The 14,279-nt window shown below is 46.3% G+C and overlaps 2 protein-coding genes across 5 annotated transcripts in view; both read left to right on the forward strand.

The window, feature by feature from the left end:
• Positions 1 to 7,964: 7,964 nt before the first annotated feature.
• Positions 7,965 to 14,279, forward strand: part of LOC123461466 (N-acetyltransferase 8-like) — a 46,016-nt gene continuing 39,701 nt past the window's right edge. The window contains exon 1 of one of the 2 annotated variants that reach the window (XM_045151988.1): positions 7,965 to 8,098. The gene's annotated coding sequence lies outside the window, so the exon portion shown is untranslated. The remainder of the gene's footprint in view (positions 8,099 to 14,279) is intronic. The other variant, XM_045151989.1, reaches the window with a different exon arrangement.
• Positions 7,967 to 14,121, forward strand: LOC101604214 (N-acetyltransferase 8-like). Of its 3 annotated transcripts, XM_045151991.1 has the most exons (3): positions 7,967 to 8,098; positions 10,566 to 10,708; positions 12,061 to 14,121. In XM_045151991.1, the coding sequence occupies exon 3, from the start codon at positions 12,133 to 12,135 to the stop codon at positions 12,811 to 12,813; it is 681 nt and encodes a 226-aa protein (XP_045007926.1). In that variant the 5' UTR covers positions 7,967 to 8,098; positions 10,566 to 10,708; positions 12,061 to 12,132; the 3' UTR covers positions 12,814 to 14,121. The 3 variants fall into 3 exon arrangements, with proteins under 3 accessions (XP_045007926.1, XP_045007925.1, XP_045007927.1); XM_045151990.1 differs by lacking the exon at positions 10,566 to 10,708 and having other exon boundaries at positions 7,986 to 8,098; XM_045151992.1 differs by lacking the exons at positions 7,967 to 8,098; positions 10,566 to 10,708 and adding an exon at positions 10,760 to 10,801.

The raw sequence follows: 14,279 nt of genomic DNA on the forward strand, positions 1-14,279 counted from the left end.
ATTTGAGAGCAACAGACACAGAGAGAAAGACAGATAGGGGGAGAGAGAGAGAATGGGCGCGCCAGGGCTTCCAGCCTCAGCAAACGAACTCCAGACGTGTGCGCCCCCTTGTGCATCTGGCTAACGTGGGACCTGGGGAACCGAGCCTCGAACCGGGGTCCTTAGGCTTCACAGGCAAGCGCTTAACCGCTAAGCCATCTCTCCAGCCCTTTTTTTTTAGCTTTTTGAGTTAGCATCTCAATCTACTTCAGGCTGACCAGGAATTCACTATGTAGTCTCAGGGTGACCTCACACTCTTGGTGATCCTCCTACCTCTGCCTCCCAAGTGCTGGGATTAAAGAAGTGCGCCACCACACAAGGCTTTTTTAAAAAAGTTTTTACTTACTTATTTATTTATTTATTTTATTTTATTTTATTTTTTTGAGGTAGGGTTTCACTCCAGCCCAGGCTGACCTGGAATTCACTATGGAGTCTCAGGATGGCCTCGAACTCTCTGTGATCCTCCTACATCTGCCTCCTGAGTGCTGGGATTAAAGGCGTGCATCACCACACCCGGCTCTTTTTGTTTGTTTGTTTGTTTGTTTTGGTTTTTTCAGGTAGAGTCTCACTGACCCGGCTCTTTTTAATGTTTTTATTTCAAGGTAGGGTCTCACTCTAGCTCAGGTTGACCTGGAATTCACTATGGAGTCTCAGGGTGGCCTTGAATTTATGGCGATCCTTCTACTTCTGCTCCTGAGTGCTAGGATTAAAGGTTTGCATCACCACACCTAGCTAAAAAAATTTTTGAATTCAATTCTAACCTACTTATTTGAGAGAGAGAGAGAGAGAGAGCAAGAGAAAGAGACACACACACAAAATAGGCATGCCAGGGCCTTTGGCCAGTGCAAACAAACTCCAGACACATGTACTACCTTGTGCATATGTCTTATATGGATACTGGAGAATCAAATTTGGGTTCTCATTTTTTTTGGGGGGGTCTCACTCTAGCCCAGGCTGACCTGGACTTCACTATGTAGTCTCAGGATGGCCTCGAACTCATGGTGATCCTTCTACCTCTGCCTCCCAAGTGCTGGGATTAAAGTCGTGCACCACCATGCCCAGCAAATTTGGGTTCTTTGGCTTTGCAGGCAAGCACCTTAACTACTAAGCCCTATCTCCAGCCCCTCCCCCACTTTTTTCTGAGGTAGGGTCTCACACTAGCTCATGCTGACCTGGACTTCACTACGTATTCTCAAGGTGGCCTCAAACTCATGGCAATCCCCCTACCTCTACCTCCCAAGTGCTGGGATTAAAAGTGTGCGCCACCATGCCCAGTTCTATAGCCCTTTTTTGAAAAAAAAAAAATTAAGTTATTATATTTATTGAGGGAAGTACAGAGCCAAGGAAAGGCACCACATGGCTAGAGATCCCACATAGAGGGCCTGGAAAAATGCATGGAAAGGAAAAGAAAATTTAAGGAGCTCCTGCCATGTGGGGAGTTGGAGGGGTTCAAGAACCCATGTGGAGAGTAAGTGCTAGGGGCCCCTTCCAGGCCCAGCCGAGGGAAAAACTCACCCATACCTGGAAGTTCCCAAGTGGTCAGAGAGAGCCTGCCCTCCCCTTGCAAAGGTATTTAGAACCTTTTAGTGGAGGTGGGCTGTCTTTTGGCTCAGGTAAGCCAGAGAGCTAGTTGGTTAGGCTAGGGGCTGTCTCAGGAAGAAGTTAGCCCTGGCACCAAATTCTAGGGGCTGAACTTGACCAACCACAATGTTTAGATCCTTTGAAAGTCTTCCCTCCCAGGAGGGGTCCTGACTGATTGTGGAAAAACAGGTCTGGGGAACTAGGCAAGAGAAGAAGTCAGATCATCTTTGATTCCTAGCAAGTGAAAACTTTCCTGTACTTTTCCCCTTCAGGGTTCCAGTCACCCTAACTCTACTTCCCTTTTATTACACCCTCTCATGAGAAGACACTCTGTTGTTAGAGGACAAGGGGCAATGATGTCAGATCATTAACTATTTCCTGCTGAATGCAGCACAAAGTTGTTTGTGGCAGTTAGAGAGGGGAACTATTCTAAAGGACCCTGAACGTGTATTGATGGAGTGAAAGAAGATAATCTTGGAAGAAAATGTTGAGGAGAAAAAATAAAAGTCAGGAGTTAATGTGAAGTGAGCACATAGCAAACTCATTGCCTTCAGGGCTGTCCTTCTTGTGGAGTTGTGGGCCTTGGGGAGCTCAAGGGAACCCAGGTAGATTGTCTCAGGACTATCTGAGCATGAGCTGGCTAAGATTTTCTTCCAGAACTGTTCATCAAATGCCACAGTTCTGTCTGACATAGCCTGGATCTGTTTCTGTATGGCTTGTAAAACAGATGCGATATTAGCAGAGTTATCAGGAATTATACACAACATTTAACCTTGATAATGGTGAATATACTATATTTTGTATAGTAACCTTCCAGAGTGTACCTTTTAAAATTTGTCCTGGGGTATAACCAGGGCCAAAGGTTTTACCATAGAGCCATTGGGTGCTATTAAAGGCTGTACAAATATATTTTTGGTCCCAGGACTTATTTAAGGATGTCCTGGCACAAGTTAGAAGAGATTCACCATTGTTCCCAGTATAAGGGAGATTTTGAATTAAATGACCATTGGTCAGAGTCATTCATATATATTCTAGATTTGAAAATAACCCTTTTGTCATCTATGGTTGTTTTCCCCTATGCTATAGTTAGAACTATTAGAGATGGGGATGACATGTCGTAAGGCCTTGTTTGTTTCCCCTCTTGGAAAGGTCTTGTATTATTTAATAGGCCATTCATATATTTGAGGTATCCCTTTATCTTTGGTTATACATTTCTCTCTGAGTGTTTAAGACCAAGCAGATAGCCAGAATTTAATCAATAGCCTCTTTTTTTTTTTTTTTTTTTTTTTTTGTGGTAGGGTCTCACTCTAGCCCAGGCTGATCTGTAATTCACGTAGTCTCAGGCTGGCCTTACACCTCTGCCTCCTGAGTGCTGGGATTAAAGGCATGTGCCACCACTCCTGGCTCTGTTATTATTTTTAGTATGTTCTAGTCTCTTTCTATTCTGATGTCTGGTTTTTATTTAATTAGAATAAGAATTGTAAGCACCTAATAAAGGCCTAAGATATATGAGGTTCTGTCTATCAGTGTGCATCCCCCCTTGCACTTCTGGTTAGCTAGCATTGCTTTCCAAGCCTCTGCTTCCTGAGCATTTTACATACAAATATTCATTTAGTTCTAAGCCAGCTGTGGTGGCTCACTCCTGTATTCTCAACACTTGGTATATTGAAGTAGGAGGATTGCCATAAATTTGAAGCCAGCCTGGGCTATATTCTGAGTTCTATTGAGACTAGTCTGAGATACAATATACAGGATTGGACTTGAGGGCTATAATTTATGGGCTTTTAGGTTAGTGGCAAACAGTCCCTAGAGCCTTCATACAGCAGACATCTTGCTCTTCCTCCATAGCCAGCACTGATAAAGAGGGAAATGGGCTGGGTGTGGTCACACATGCCTTTAATCCCAGCACTCAGAAGGCAGAGCTAGGAGGATCCTCTGAGTTCAAGGCTACCTTGAGACTACTTAGTAAATTCCAGGTCAGGCTGGCCTAGTGTGAGGGGGAAAAAAAGTGAAATCGACTAGTGCTTTAGGAACCCAGTCTGTGAGCCTTTATCCTAGCCTGGCTCCTGGGTCACTGCACAATAAGAAGGGAGCTTTGGGAATGGCATAGTGGCTTGAACGCTTCTACATGGAAATGGTTCATTTTGTCCCAACTTGAAAAATTGTGGCCTCCATGTTCTCCCTCCTGTCACACTCAGTTGTTTCTATCTAGTCCCCTCCAGCCCCTGGGCCCTCAGGCAGCACCACAAATTGCAAAGCACCAGTGTCCTCTGTGGATGCAGTCCTGGGGTTGCTCTCTAGATATCCCCCTACCCTGCTGTGCTGGGGACAGAGGGTGTGGCACAGATGAAAAAGTGACACTTTCCTAGGAATGGTGGCATATGCCTTTAATTCCAGCACTCAGGAGGCAGAGGTAGAAGGTCTACTGTGAGTTTGAGGCCTGCCTGAGACCACACATAGTGAATTCCAGCTCAGCCTGGGCTATAGCAAGACCCTACCTCAAAAAGAAGAAATAAAAATATATATAATTTTCAACTTAAAAGATATTTAATTTTATTTGCAAGCAGCAGACTGAGAGAGAGAATGGTGTGCCAAGGCCTCTAGTCAGTGCAAACGGACACATGCTTCTGGCTTTACATAGGTACTGGAGGACTGAATCCAGATTGTTAGGCTTTGTAGGCAAAAGCCTTAACTGCTGAACCATCTCTCCAGCCCAAACTTTTTTATCGTTTTTCATGCTGGAGATTGAACCTAGGGCTTTACAAAAACTAAGTACACATTCTACCACTAAGCTACACCACCAGCCCCAATAAAAGCCTTAGTGATCCTTTGCTGAGGCAGTTTGCTAGGCTCCATTCATCCTTTTCTACATGGTAGGTTCCATTTCTAGTTTTCTTTTTCAAAAACTAATTTGAAAATCCTATAAGGGGCTGGAGAAAGGGTGCAGCAGTTAAAAGGCACTTGCTTGCAGAGCCTGCTATCCTGGGTTCAATTCCCCAAAACCCACGTAGATGCACAAAGTGGCACATGCATCTGGAGTTCAGTTGCAGTGGCAAGAGACCCTGGCACATCCATCCCATCTGTCTCCCTTTCTCTTTGCGTTTGCAAATAAATAAATAAAAGTTGTTTTTTTTTTTTTTTTTTTTTTTTTTTTTTTTTTTAAAGCTGGGCATGGTGGCATGTGCCTTTAATCCCAGCTTTCAGTAGGCAGAGGTAGGAGGATCACTGTGAGTTTACAGCCAGCCTAGGACTATAGAGTTCCAAATCATCTTGGAACTAGAGTAAGACCCTACCTTGAAAAACAACAAGAAACTAAAGTTGTTTAAAAACTATATACAAAGATGTCCTTAAATTGTTTTTACTGACCATTTCTATAATTATAGATAACAAATCCTAATAATTCCCTCCCCTTCACCACTTTCCCCCTCACAAATCCACCCTCCATAATATCTCCTCCCCCTCTCAATAAGTCTCTCCTTTATTTTGATGTCATCATCTTTTCCTCCTATTATGATGGTCGTGTGTAGGTAGTGTTAGGCACTGTGAGGTCATGGATATCCAGGAGGAGCACATTGTAAGGAGTCCTACTTCCTTGCTTTGGCTCTTACATTCTTTCTGCCACCTCTTCCACATTGGACCCTGAGCCTTGGAATGTGTGATAGAGGCATCTTAGTATTGAACACACTCCACTGTCAATCTCAGCACTATGGTGCCTTTTGAGTCTTCCCAGTGGCCACTACCACAAAAATGTTATTTTTAACATTTTGTACAGCTTAGAACAAACTACCTCACCAATGATAGGGTTTGGATTTGATTAAATAGTCATTAAAAACTATAGCGTTGGGTGCTGGGATAAAAGGCACAGTATGATTTACTTTGAGTTTGATCCCTCAGCACCCAAGCAAACAGCTGGGCATGGTTACACATGCCTGTAACTTTAGTTCTGTGAGGAGCAGAGACTGGACAATCTCTGGGGCTTGCTGTTCAGCCAGTCTGACTAACAAAGAAACATGAGGAAGAGTGATAAAGGAGAACAGCTGACATTCTCCCTGGTCTCTGCACCCATGCACATACCACACACATTTTCATATACCATACATACAGCACACACGAGCATGCATGTACACACATGCACAAACACACACACATAATTAAAATTTGAAAATCTGTGGCGTTGGAGCTGAGATAGGTTACTTGGTAAAGTGCTTGTCTCGCAACCATGAAGACATGAGTTCAATCATCAATTCCTATATAAAATGGTGGGCATGCTGGCACATGGCCACAATCCCAGCAGTGGGGAAGTAGAGACGAGAAAACCCTGGATCTTCTTGGCCAGCAAGTCTATCTAAATTGATGAGCTCCAAGCCAATGAGAGACCCTGTCTCAAAGGAAGTAGATGGTGTTTCTAAGGAAAAATACTTGAGGTTGTTATCTGGACCTCCAAATATAAGCATACTCACATGCATGTGCAGCTGCATCCATGTGTGCCCATACACATACATCTCCCCCTCTCTCTCACATACAGTAGTGTTGGCTGGGGATATGGCTTAGCGGTAGAGGTTGTTGCACAAAACCCTGGGTTCAGGTCCTAGCACCACCCCCAAAAAAGTTGGATTTTTGATGATGTATGAAAACAGCAGTCAGGGCTGAGGAGATGGCTTAATAGTTAAGGCCTCTCACTTGCAAAGCCTACTGGCCTAGGTTTGCCCTATTTTGATTCCTCAAAAACCATGTAAATGCCAGAAGCACAAAGTGGCTAATGTGTATACAGTTTGTAATGGCAAGAGACCCTGGTGTTCCCTTAATAAATATAGAGGTGTAAAAAACAACAACAATCAGCCGGGCGTGGTGGCGCACGCCTTTAATCCCAGCACTTGGGAGGCAGAGGTAGGAGGACTGCCATGAGTTCAAGGCCACCCTGAGATGACAGAGTTAATTCCAGGTCAGCCTGGACCAAAGTGAGACTCTACCTGGAGGGGGGGAGGGGGGTGAAAACAACAACAGTCAGTTACCTGGGCATGGTGGGTACGCTTTTAATCCCAGCATTTGGGAGGCCAAGGCAGGAGGTCCACCATGAGTTCAAGGCCATCCTGAGAATACAGAGTGAATTCCAGGTCAGCCTATGCTAGACCAGAATGAATCCCTATCTCGAAAAACAAAAACAAAAACAACAACAACAAAAAGGCAATCAGTTAAAAGCACTTGAATTAAAAAATGTAGTTAAACTGTATAGTTTTTATTCATTAATTCACAATCTTCATGCCTCAACCTCCTAAGTGGTGGGATTACAAACACGCACCATTACACTCAACCTGTGGAATTTTTCTTTTTTAAAGCTATACTGGACTGGAGAAATGGCTTAGCGGTCAATTAGCGGTTAAGGCGTTTGCCTGTGAAACCAAAAGGCAGGTTCAATTCCCCAGGACCCACATAAGCCAGATGCACAAGGGGGGCACGTTCATCTGGAGTTTGCTTGCAGTGGCTGGAGGCCCTGGAATGCCCATTCTTTCTCTCTGATTGCAAATAAATAACTTTTTTTAAAAAGCTATACAGAAAGAAAAAATACTGACAGATAATATACCTAAATGTTTGGATCCGGCCCTCTCTTTCCACACACACACCACCACTGCTCCTCTTCAGCGGCCCAGTAGGCGTGGCCTCACTGGAACACCTGTCCTCCTGAAATTCCGTCCTCCCTCTCTCCCTGCCACATGGTCCTTCTGCCACCTGGGACCTGACCTGACCTGACCTGACTGAGTCGGGAGTCCACACCTGGTTCGGCTACCTCGGCTGCCACAGCTTTGCAACAGGTGATGCCTGTCTGCACAGCTTCCTACTCCACCCAAGCAAGCAGCGAGGCCTCTGGTAGAGTCGCAGGGCGATCCGGCTCTTCCACGCGCCCGGGCCGAGCCGAGCCCAGCCGAGCCAAGCCCAGCCGAGCCCGGCCCAGCCCAGCCCGCTCCACAGAGAAGCTGCCACCGCCGCCAAGGGGCTGCGGGGCGGGCCTGTGGCCGCGCGGCTCCTCCCGCCTCGGCCGCGGGCTGACCGCAGGGGGCGCCACCGCGCAGCCCTCCTGTGCCGACTACTGGAGGGGAGGCCGGCCCTCAAGTCCACGCACGCCCCTGGGCGGGCCTGGATAGGCACGCATCTCGCAGGCAAACGTCAAAGCAGAGGGACAAGTTCTCCCTCCCTACCCGGCGGGTGGGCCGAACTCACCATCCAGTCCTCGTCCCGGGGAAGAGCTCCCGCTTGGAAACGAGACTCTCAACTTCCGGAAAGGCCAATCCCAGCCCTTTCCAGCTAGACTGGCTCCAGGTCTCCTGTTTGTACTGCATCTGGGGGGCGTCACCCAGTAGCTCGACCACCTTTTCAATGTTTGAGACCTCCTTCTGACGCGAAGGAGAACGGGCGTCCTTCTGGTGTAGACTGGAACTGTTCGCCCGCGGAGGCTGGAAGTTGAACCCTGGTTAACTGTCAGGTTTGTCCTTTTAGCCTACGTTTTCATGAGATATCCTGTTTCTTCCTGTGAGAGACCCACCAAGAGGCGAGGAGCCTACATTTCCGCTGATAGAGACCCCACAGCTTCAGAACGGTCAGGACGCGTTTGTGGACTTGGTCAGGAGGGGTCTTACATTGAAGGAGTTCCTCGGGTGCTTAGAGATCTGGGGACAGATGGACACCATCAGAGCTGTGCGCCCGCCCCAGGCGGTGAGGCAAGATCAAAGCACTGCTTTTGCCGAAGGACAGGAAGTGGATTGAGGCAGAGACCTGGCTGTGCAGGACAAGCAGCTTTGTTAGGTAGCATGGACCCTGTTCAAGGAGCACAGGAGGTGTAGCTATGCTTTTATGGGGTGGTGTGTGTGACTGATCATGGTTTTGTTTTAGTAATTCTCTGAAAAGTCTAATATGAGTGAAAGTGGAGGAGTTTATTTACCTGGGGGCCCAAAGAGCTTGAGGTAGCCCTCCAAAGAAAATCTGACTTGGAGCCAGGCGTGGTGACGCCACCCTGAGACTACATAGTGAATTCCAGGTCAGCCTGGACTGGAATGAAACCCTACCTCCAAAACCCAAAATAAACAAACAAAAAGAAACCTGAGTCCGAACTGAGATTTTATTTCCATTTTGTAGTTATCATAGCCAGTGGGAGGGGTAAGTGAACAAACATTTCTGTTGTCAGGTCACCCTAACAATGAAGTCCATTGTACTTTGTTTTAGAATAACTAAACTGTCTTACCTTCTTAGCTTATCTTTGTCCCTCTGGGCTCTTTCTGGACAGTTCTGTCTTTGGGATTTTTCCATCTGCTGACAAAGATAAGTTTAGTTCCTTAGCAATTAATTCTTACAGTAATTCAGTGAATCAGTACAACTTTTTAGCTTCTTTTCTACCACAGTTTGAGAGACAACAGGCCTTGGAGTTGGGGGCTGTGGTGAGGGAAGGGGGGTCATATATGCGAGAACAGCTTCTAGCTGTGACAGTGAAGGTTGGTTATATCTGGGTTGATCAGGGAGCAGAGAACTCAGGTCCCAATTTAAGCTGGCAGTAACCTTCTAGGCCTGTCCCTACAAGTATTAGGGGGTGGAGGGGGAAGCATGGCTGGAGAGATGTCTTAGCTGTTAAGGCACCTGCCTGCAAAGCCAAAGAAATGTACGGAAGGTGGAAAAGCCAAAGAGAACACCAGACTCGATCTCTACAGAGAGATTGTTTATTTAGAGAAACAGTGAAGGGCAGCAGCCTTCCTGCAGGATGAGGCTGAAGCACTGAGCAAGGCTGGGCTTGAGACTTATATGGAGGATCCTAAGAAACAGACTGTTCCAGGTGCAGTTGACAAGGAGCATGTACCTTTTGTGTCCTTGTTTAGAATAGGCTTCTTAAGCCAGGAATGTCTAAGGGAGGATACTCAGATGGTCCCTGGTCCTTCAAGGCTATCTAGACTAAAGGGAGTACATCAATCAGGGAAGATATCAAAATTAATGAGGCTTAATGCCTCTGTTGTTTCTTTATTGCCAATGAGATTTAGGGGTAGTTATCAACTGTTTAGTTCCTTTTGGTTTTCAGGGAAGGCTATTAACCCTTCAAGAACCCAGGTTCAATTCCCCAGGACCCATGTAAGCCAAGGTGGTACATCCGTCTGGAGTTCGTTTGCAGTGGCTAGAGGTTCTAGTGCACCTATTCTCTTTCTCTCTGTGCCCGCCTCTTTTTCTCTCAAGTAAATAAATTAACTTTTTTTTAAAAAAGCAGAGCCGGATGTGGTGTCACAGGCCTTTAATCCCAGCACTTGGAAGGTAGAGGTAGGAGAGGAGACCACATAGTGAGTTCTAGGTCAGCCTGAGCTAGAGTGAGACCCTACCTTGAAAAACCGGAAAAAAAAAAAAAAAAAAAAAAAAAAAACCAAAAAAAACGGAAAATGGGCCTGGAGAAATGGCTCAGCAATGATAGTGCTTGCCTAAAAAGCCTAACGACCTGGGTTTGATTCCTCAGTACCCACATAAAGCCAGATGCATGCACCACTGTTTTTGCAGTGGCTGGAGGTCCTGGCACACCTCTCTGATTGCAAGGAAATTTTTTAAAAAGGAGGAGAAAATGAAAGAACTGAGAAGAAAAACTTTGGGGATAGCCTGAGAAGGACTCTGCTCAGGCAGGCCAGGAGTAAGGAGTTCTTATCAAAGCACTTAGGTCACTAGAATTCTTTTGTTGCAGGTCATTCCACCTTGCCTGGGGGCATAAGCTACTTTTGGCAAATGATAATTAAGCAGGTGATTTGATTTCAGGGAAAGGACAATTCATTTGCAATTGAGATAGCTGGCCTGGGTCACTTGGAAACAGTAAAATGGCAATTGTAAAATGGCAATCAGATTTCAAAACCCAGGCTTTATGGTTTTAATAATCTTTGTATGGATACATCATGTGTTGGTACCCTCATTTCCCTCCTATTTTTTATTGACAGTTTTCATGCATGAAGATAGTATAATTTGATCATCCCCTCCCAATGCCCTGTGACATCATTTATGCACCTACGTCCCATGTCCAAACCACCCAAAACAGCAACATCATCTGGGAACCAAACATTCAAGCACATGAGCCTGTGGGGTATGTTTCACATTCATTCGCTAACAGCAGCTTATGAAGGCCTGGGTTCCAGCTTCTGGTTTGCTGTGAGGAAGCTGCAGGCAGCGCCTACAGGTGATCCGTGAGCTTTCCAAACCTGGTCTTTCTCCATGTAAACCTAGATGCTCTGCTAAAAGCTAGTGCTCAACCCCATCTCCATTTCTGGTCAAAATGTGCCTCCCAGTAGTGCAGTTGTCAGTCTTGATCTCTTTCTGGCTGAAGTTGTAATGGAGTGCTAGGAGTTCAGGAAAAGTCCCTGCACCCCAAACCCTACCTTCATGTCTAATTTTTTATTTTTAGTTTTTTTGAGGCAGGGTCTCACTCTAGACCAGGCTGACCTGGAATTCACTATGCAGTCTTAGGGTGTCCTCGAACTCACAGTAATCTTCCTGCCTCTGCCTCCTGAATACTGGGATTAAAGGTGTGTGTCACCACACCTGGATGTCATGTCTAATTTTAATCAAAGAACTGAATAAGGCTGAGGATAATTATTAAATTACTATATTTATTAAGGGAAGTACAGAACAGAACCAAGGGAAGGAAAATGAATACATTCATGTGGCCTGAGACCCCAAATAGTAGCCCTGAAAAAACCATAGAGAAGACAGAAAAAAAAGTACAAATAACTCCTGCCATGTGGAGGGGAGCAGGGGGTAAAGAGCCCATGTGGAAAGTAGAGGTTAGGGTGTCCTGCCTGGCCTTTTGCCCCACACCTGCTCTCTATGTGAGGGAGTTCATTACTGCTGTGAGGGCATCTACCTGTCCTCCAGACTCCCAGAGTTCCTGAGGAGCTTCAATGTAACACAAACACGGGCCACATCTCCACTTCCTCACAAGAGCTCACTTGCCCCTGTCACAATAAGCCTTGAGCTAAATGCTGCAGACAGATACTGGCTTCAGTATCTCCAGTATAGGAAATCATGAGAAAAGATAGCAGGCCCTCACTGGTCTGCAGGTCAGGGCTGGGGCAAAGGCACAGCATCATTTCCACAGAGTCAGATCTGTGAAGAAGGTTGTCCCAGTGAGTCAGAAGACTCAGATGGTTTCTTCTCTTTCTGTAGGGTTGCAGGAAGGCGTGCGAGCAGATCTAGCTGTCTGCAGTGAATACCGTTATTTGAGGTGCACTAGTCTCCATGGCTCTTTGTCATTTCCACCAGTACCAGGAGAGAGACTGCAAAAGGATCCTGGACTTGTTTTGCTGAACCCACACTTTTTTGGAAAAGTGACATGGGAAGACAACCTTGAGTCAAACTTTCACAGTTTTAGGAAGGCTGGGCGCTATGGGGGAGAGGACATGGCTCAGGAGACTCAGATGGGTTCTTCTCTTCCTGCAGGGTTGCAGGAAGGCGTGCGAGCAGATCTAGCTGTCTCCAGTGAATACAAAATTTGAGGTGCAGAAGTCTCCCATGGCTCCTTTTCGCATCCGCCAGTACCAGGAGAGAGACCGCAAAAAGGTCCTGGAATTGTTTTCCAAGGGCATGGAGGAGCACATCCCCGCCACCTTCTACCACGCACTCATGCTGCCCAGAACCCTCCTGCTCCTACTTGGGGCACCCCTGGCTCTAGTCCTGCTGTCTGGTTCCTGGCTCCTGGCCATTCTATGCACCTTCTGTCTGCTCCTTTCCCTGTGGCTCCTTGCTAGATACCCCTGGAGGAACTATGTGGACACATGTTTGCGCGCAGACATGGCTGACATCACCAAGTCCTACCTGAGTGGTCGTGGCTCCTGCTTCTGGGTGGCAGAGTCTGGGGGGCAAGTGGCAGGCATTGTGGGTGCTCTGCCAGTCAAGGATCCACCATTAGGGAGGAAACAGCTGCAGCTCTTTCGCCTGTCTGTGTCCTTGCATCATCGAGGACTGGGGATAGCCAAAGCCCTGGTCAGAACTGTCCTCCAGTTTGCACGGGACCAGGGCTACAGTGAAGTGGTTCTTGACACCACTATTTTGCAATATGGAGCTGTTGGCCTCTATCAGGGCATGGGCTTCCAGAAAACAGGAGAGTCCTCTAATATCATGATGAGACTATTGGCTATTTCTATAATTCATTTCAGCTATCCCCTGTCTTCTCTTCAGGGAGAGAGGCTGTGATCTGATGTGTTTGTGAATTTTTGAGCCACTATTTCACCCTGTTGTTACAACCAGCAAAACTTCATATTTCAGTGGACAAATCATAAGAGCCAATTTTTCATGCACATGAGACTTGAGTCTGGCTGATGGTGAGTTCTGGGCACTGGAATCCTGCTTCCTTCTGTCTTTGTGAAGTGCCTTTTTGATTTATCTAGTGCCAAAATAAGGGCAGTGAAAACATAAGAAAAAAAAAAGACACATTTCTATACAAGTCTCTGAGCATCATTTTCTGCTGGGTTGCTGGGACATCTCTCAGCATCCAATATCACCTGTGTAAATGCCGTAAGTTTTCTGAAGTTCCAGGAGTGTAAGTCAGGCAGGGTTCAAGGTCCTTGTAAAGCAACTAAAACAGACACAGAAAAGAACGAAGGTTTGCCTAAGGCACTGAAGGTTTCCTATGTGGAAAGTTCCAAGACTTGTGTGCAATGAACCCTGCCCTGATAGAGACCCTCATAGTCAGAGAACAAAGAGCACTGTGTGCCCCGTGAGGACAGGCAGAGAATGTTCAGTTTGCTGTGGAGCCCCCTTCATGCGGCAGGAGGCAGCTGGTCTTTGAGGCAGCGGGAGCAGGCTTCATGGCCTAACTTGGATATGGTGTTCCTTCATGGAACAACAAAATTGCAAAGACCCAGCATGGAACATTTTTATGGGTCCAAGAGGATATGAGATGGGGGAGTGTCCCAGCAAGGTAACCCTTTGGACTCAAGCTGGCCTTTGCTCTAAGACATAGTAACTCCAGAAACTTAGATCCCTCATGCCACATCATGCCTGCTTGCAAATCTCTAGTACAAAACTGAGATGTGACATCTGTCTAAACTGATGTCCTGACTCAAAGCTGACTAACCCTGTGGCCAGTTGACCAACACATACAAAGTAATCAATCCTTTGTGTAATTCATTAACCTATCAAGAACCTCACACATACATTCAAACTAACTAGCCCATCCACCCTGATTTGACACTTAATTTACATCCCCATTCTTGCTCACTCTCTATCTACCTCTTTATCTCTCTCAAATAAATAAAACAATATTTTTTTTAAAAAGGACACTGCTTAATCTCTGACATGGGTTATAGTTAACTATTGATGGTCTGGACTTTCCTACTGGGTTCCCATAATACAGAGGTGAAGTCCTTTTCAGAAAGTAAGTAGGGGCACATGGATGGTGGTGGGGCTCCTTTTAGACCCTGACATTGCGTCATGCTCACAGCTGTCTCCTCTGAGGGCCAGGCGACCCTCTGCTGTCCTGCCAGCTGTGTGCACAGGACCCCTTACTTGGAGGAAGAGCTTTTGCCAGGTTATGGAGTAGTCTCAAACCCAAATAACTCTGTGCCTCTCATGCCCTGCTTCTTGTGGCTTTCCTTGATGGAGACCCAGTCCTACTGACTAGCCTATTTCCTTCTGCAGGTCTGACTCCATATGTTTCT

The sequence above is a fragment of the Jaculus jaculus genome, chromosome 6, assembly GCF_020740685.1.
Source record: "Jaculus jaculus isolate mJacJac1 chromosome 6, mJacJac1.mat.Y.cur, whole genome shotgun sequence".
In the NCBI taxonomy this organism is placed as follows: Eukaryota; Metazoa; Chordata; class Mammalia; order Rodentia; family Dipodidae; genus Jaculus; species Jaculus jaculus.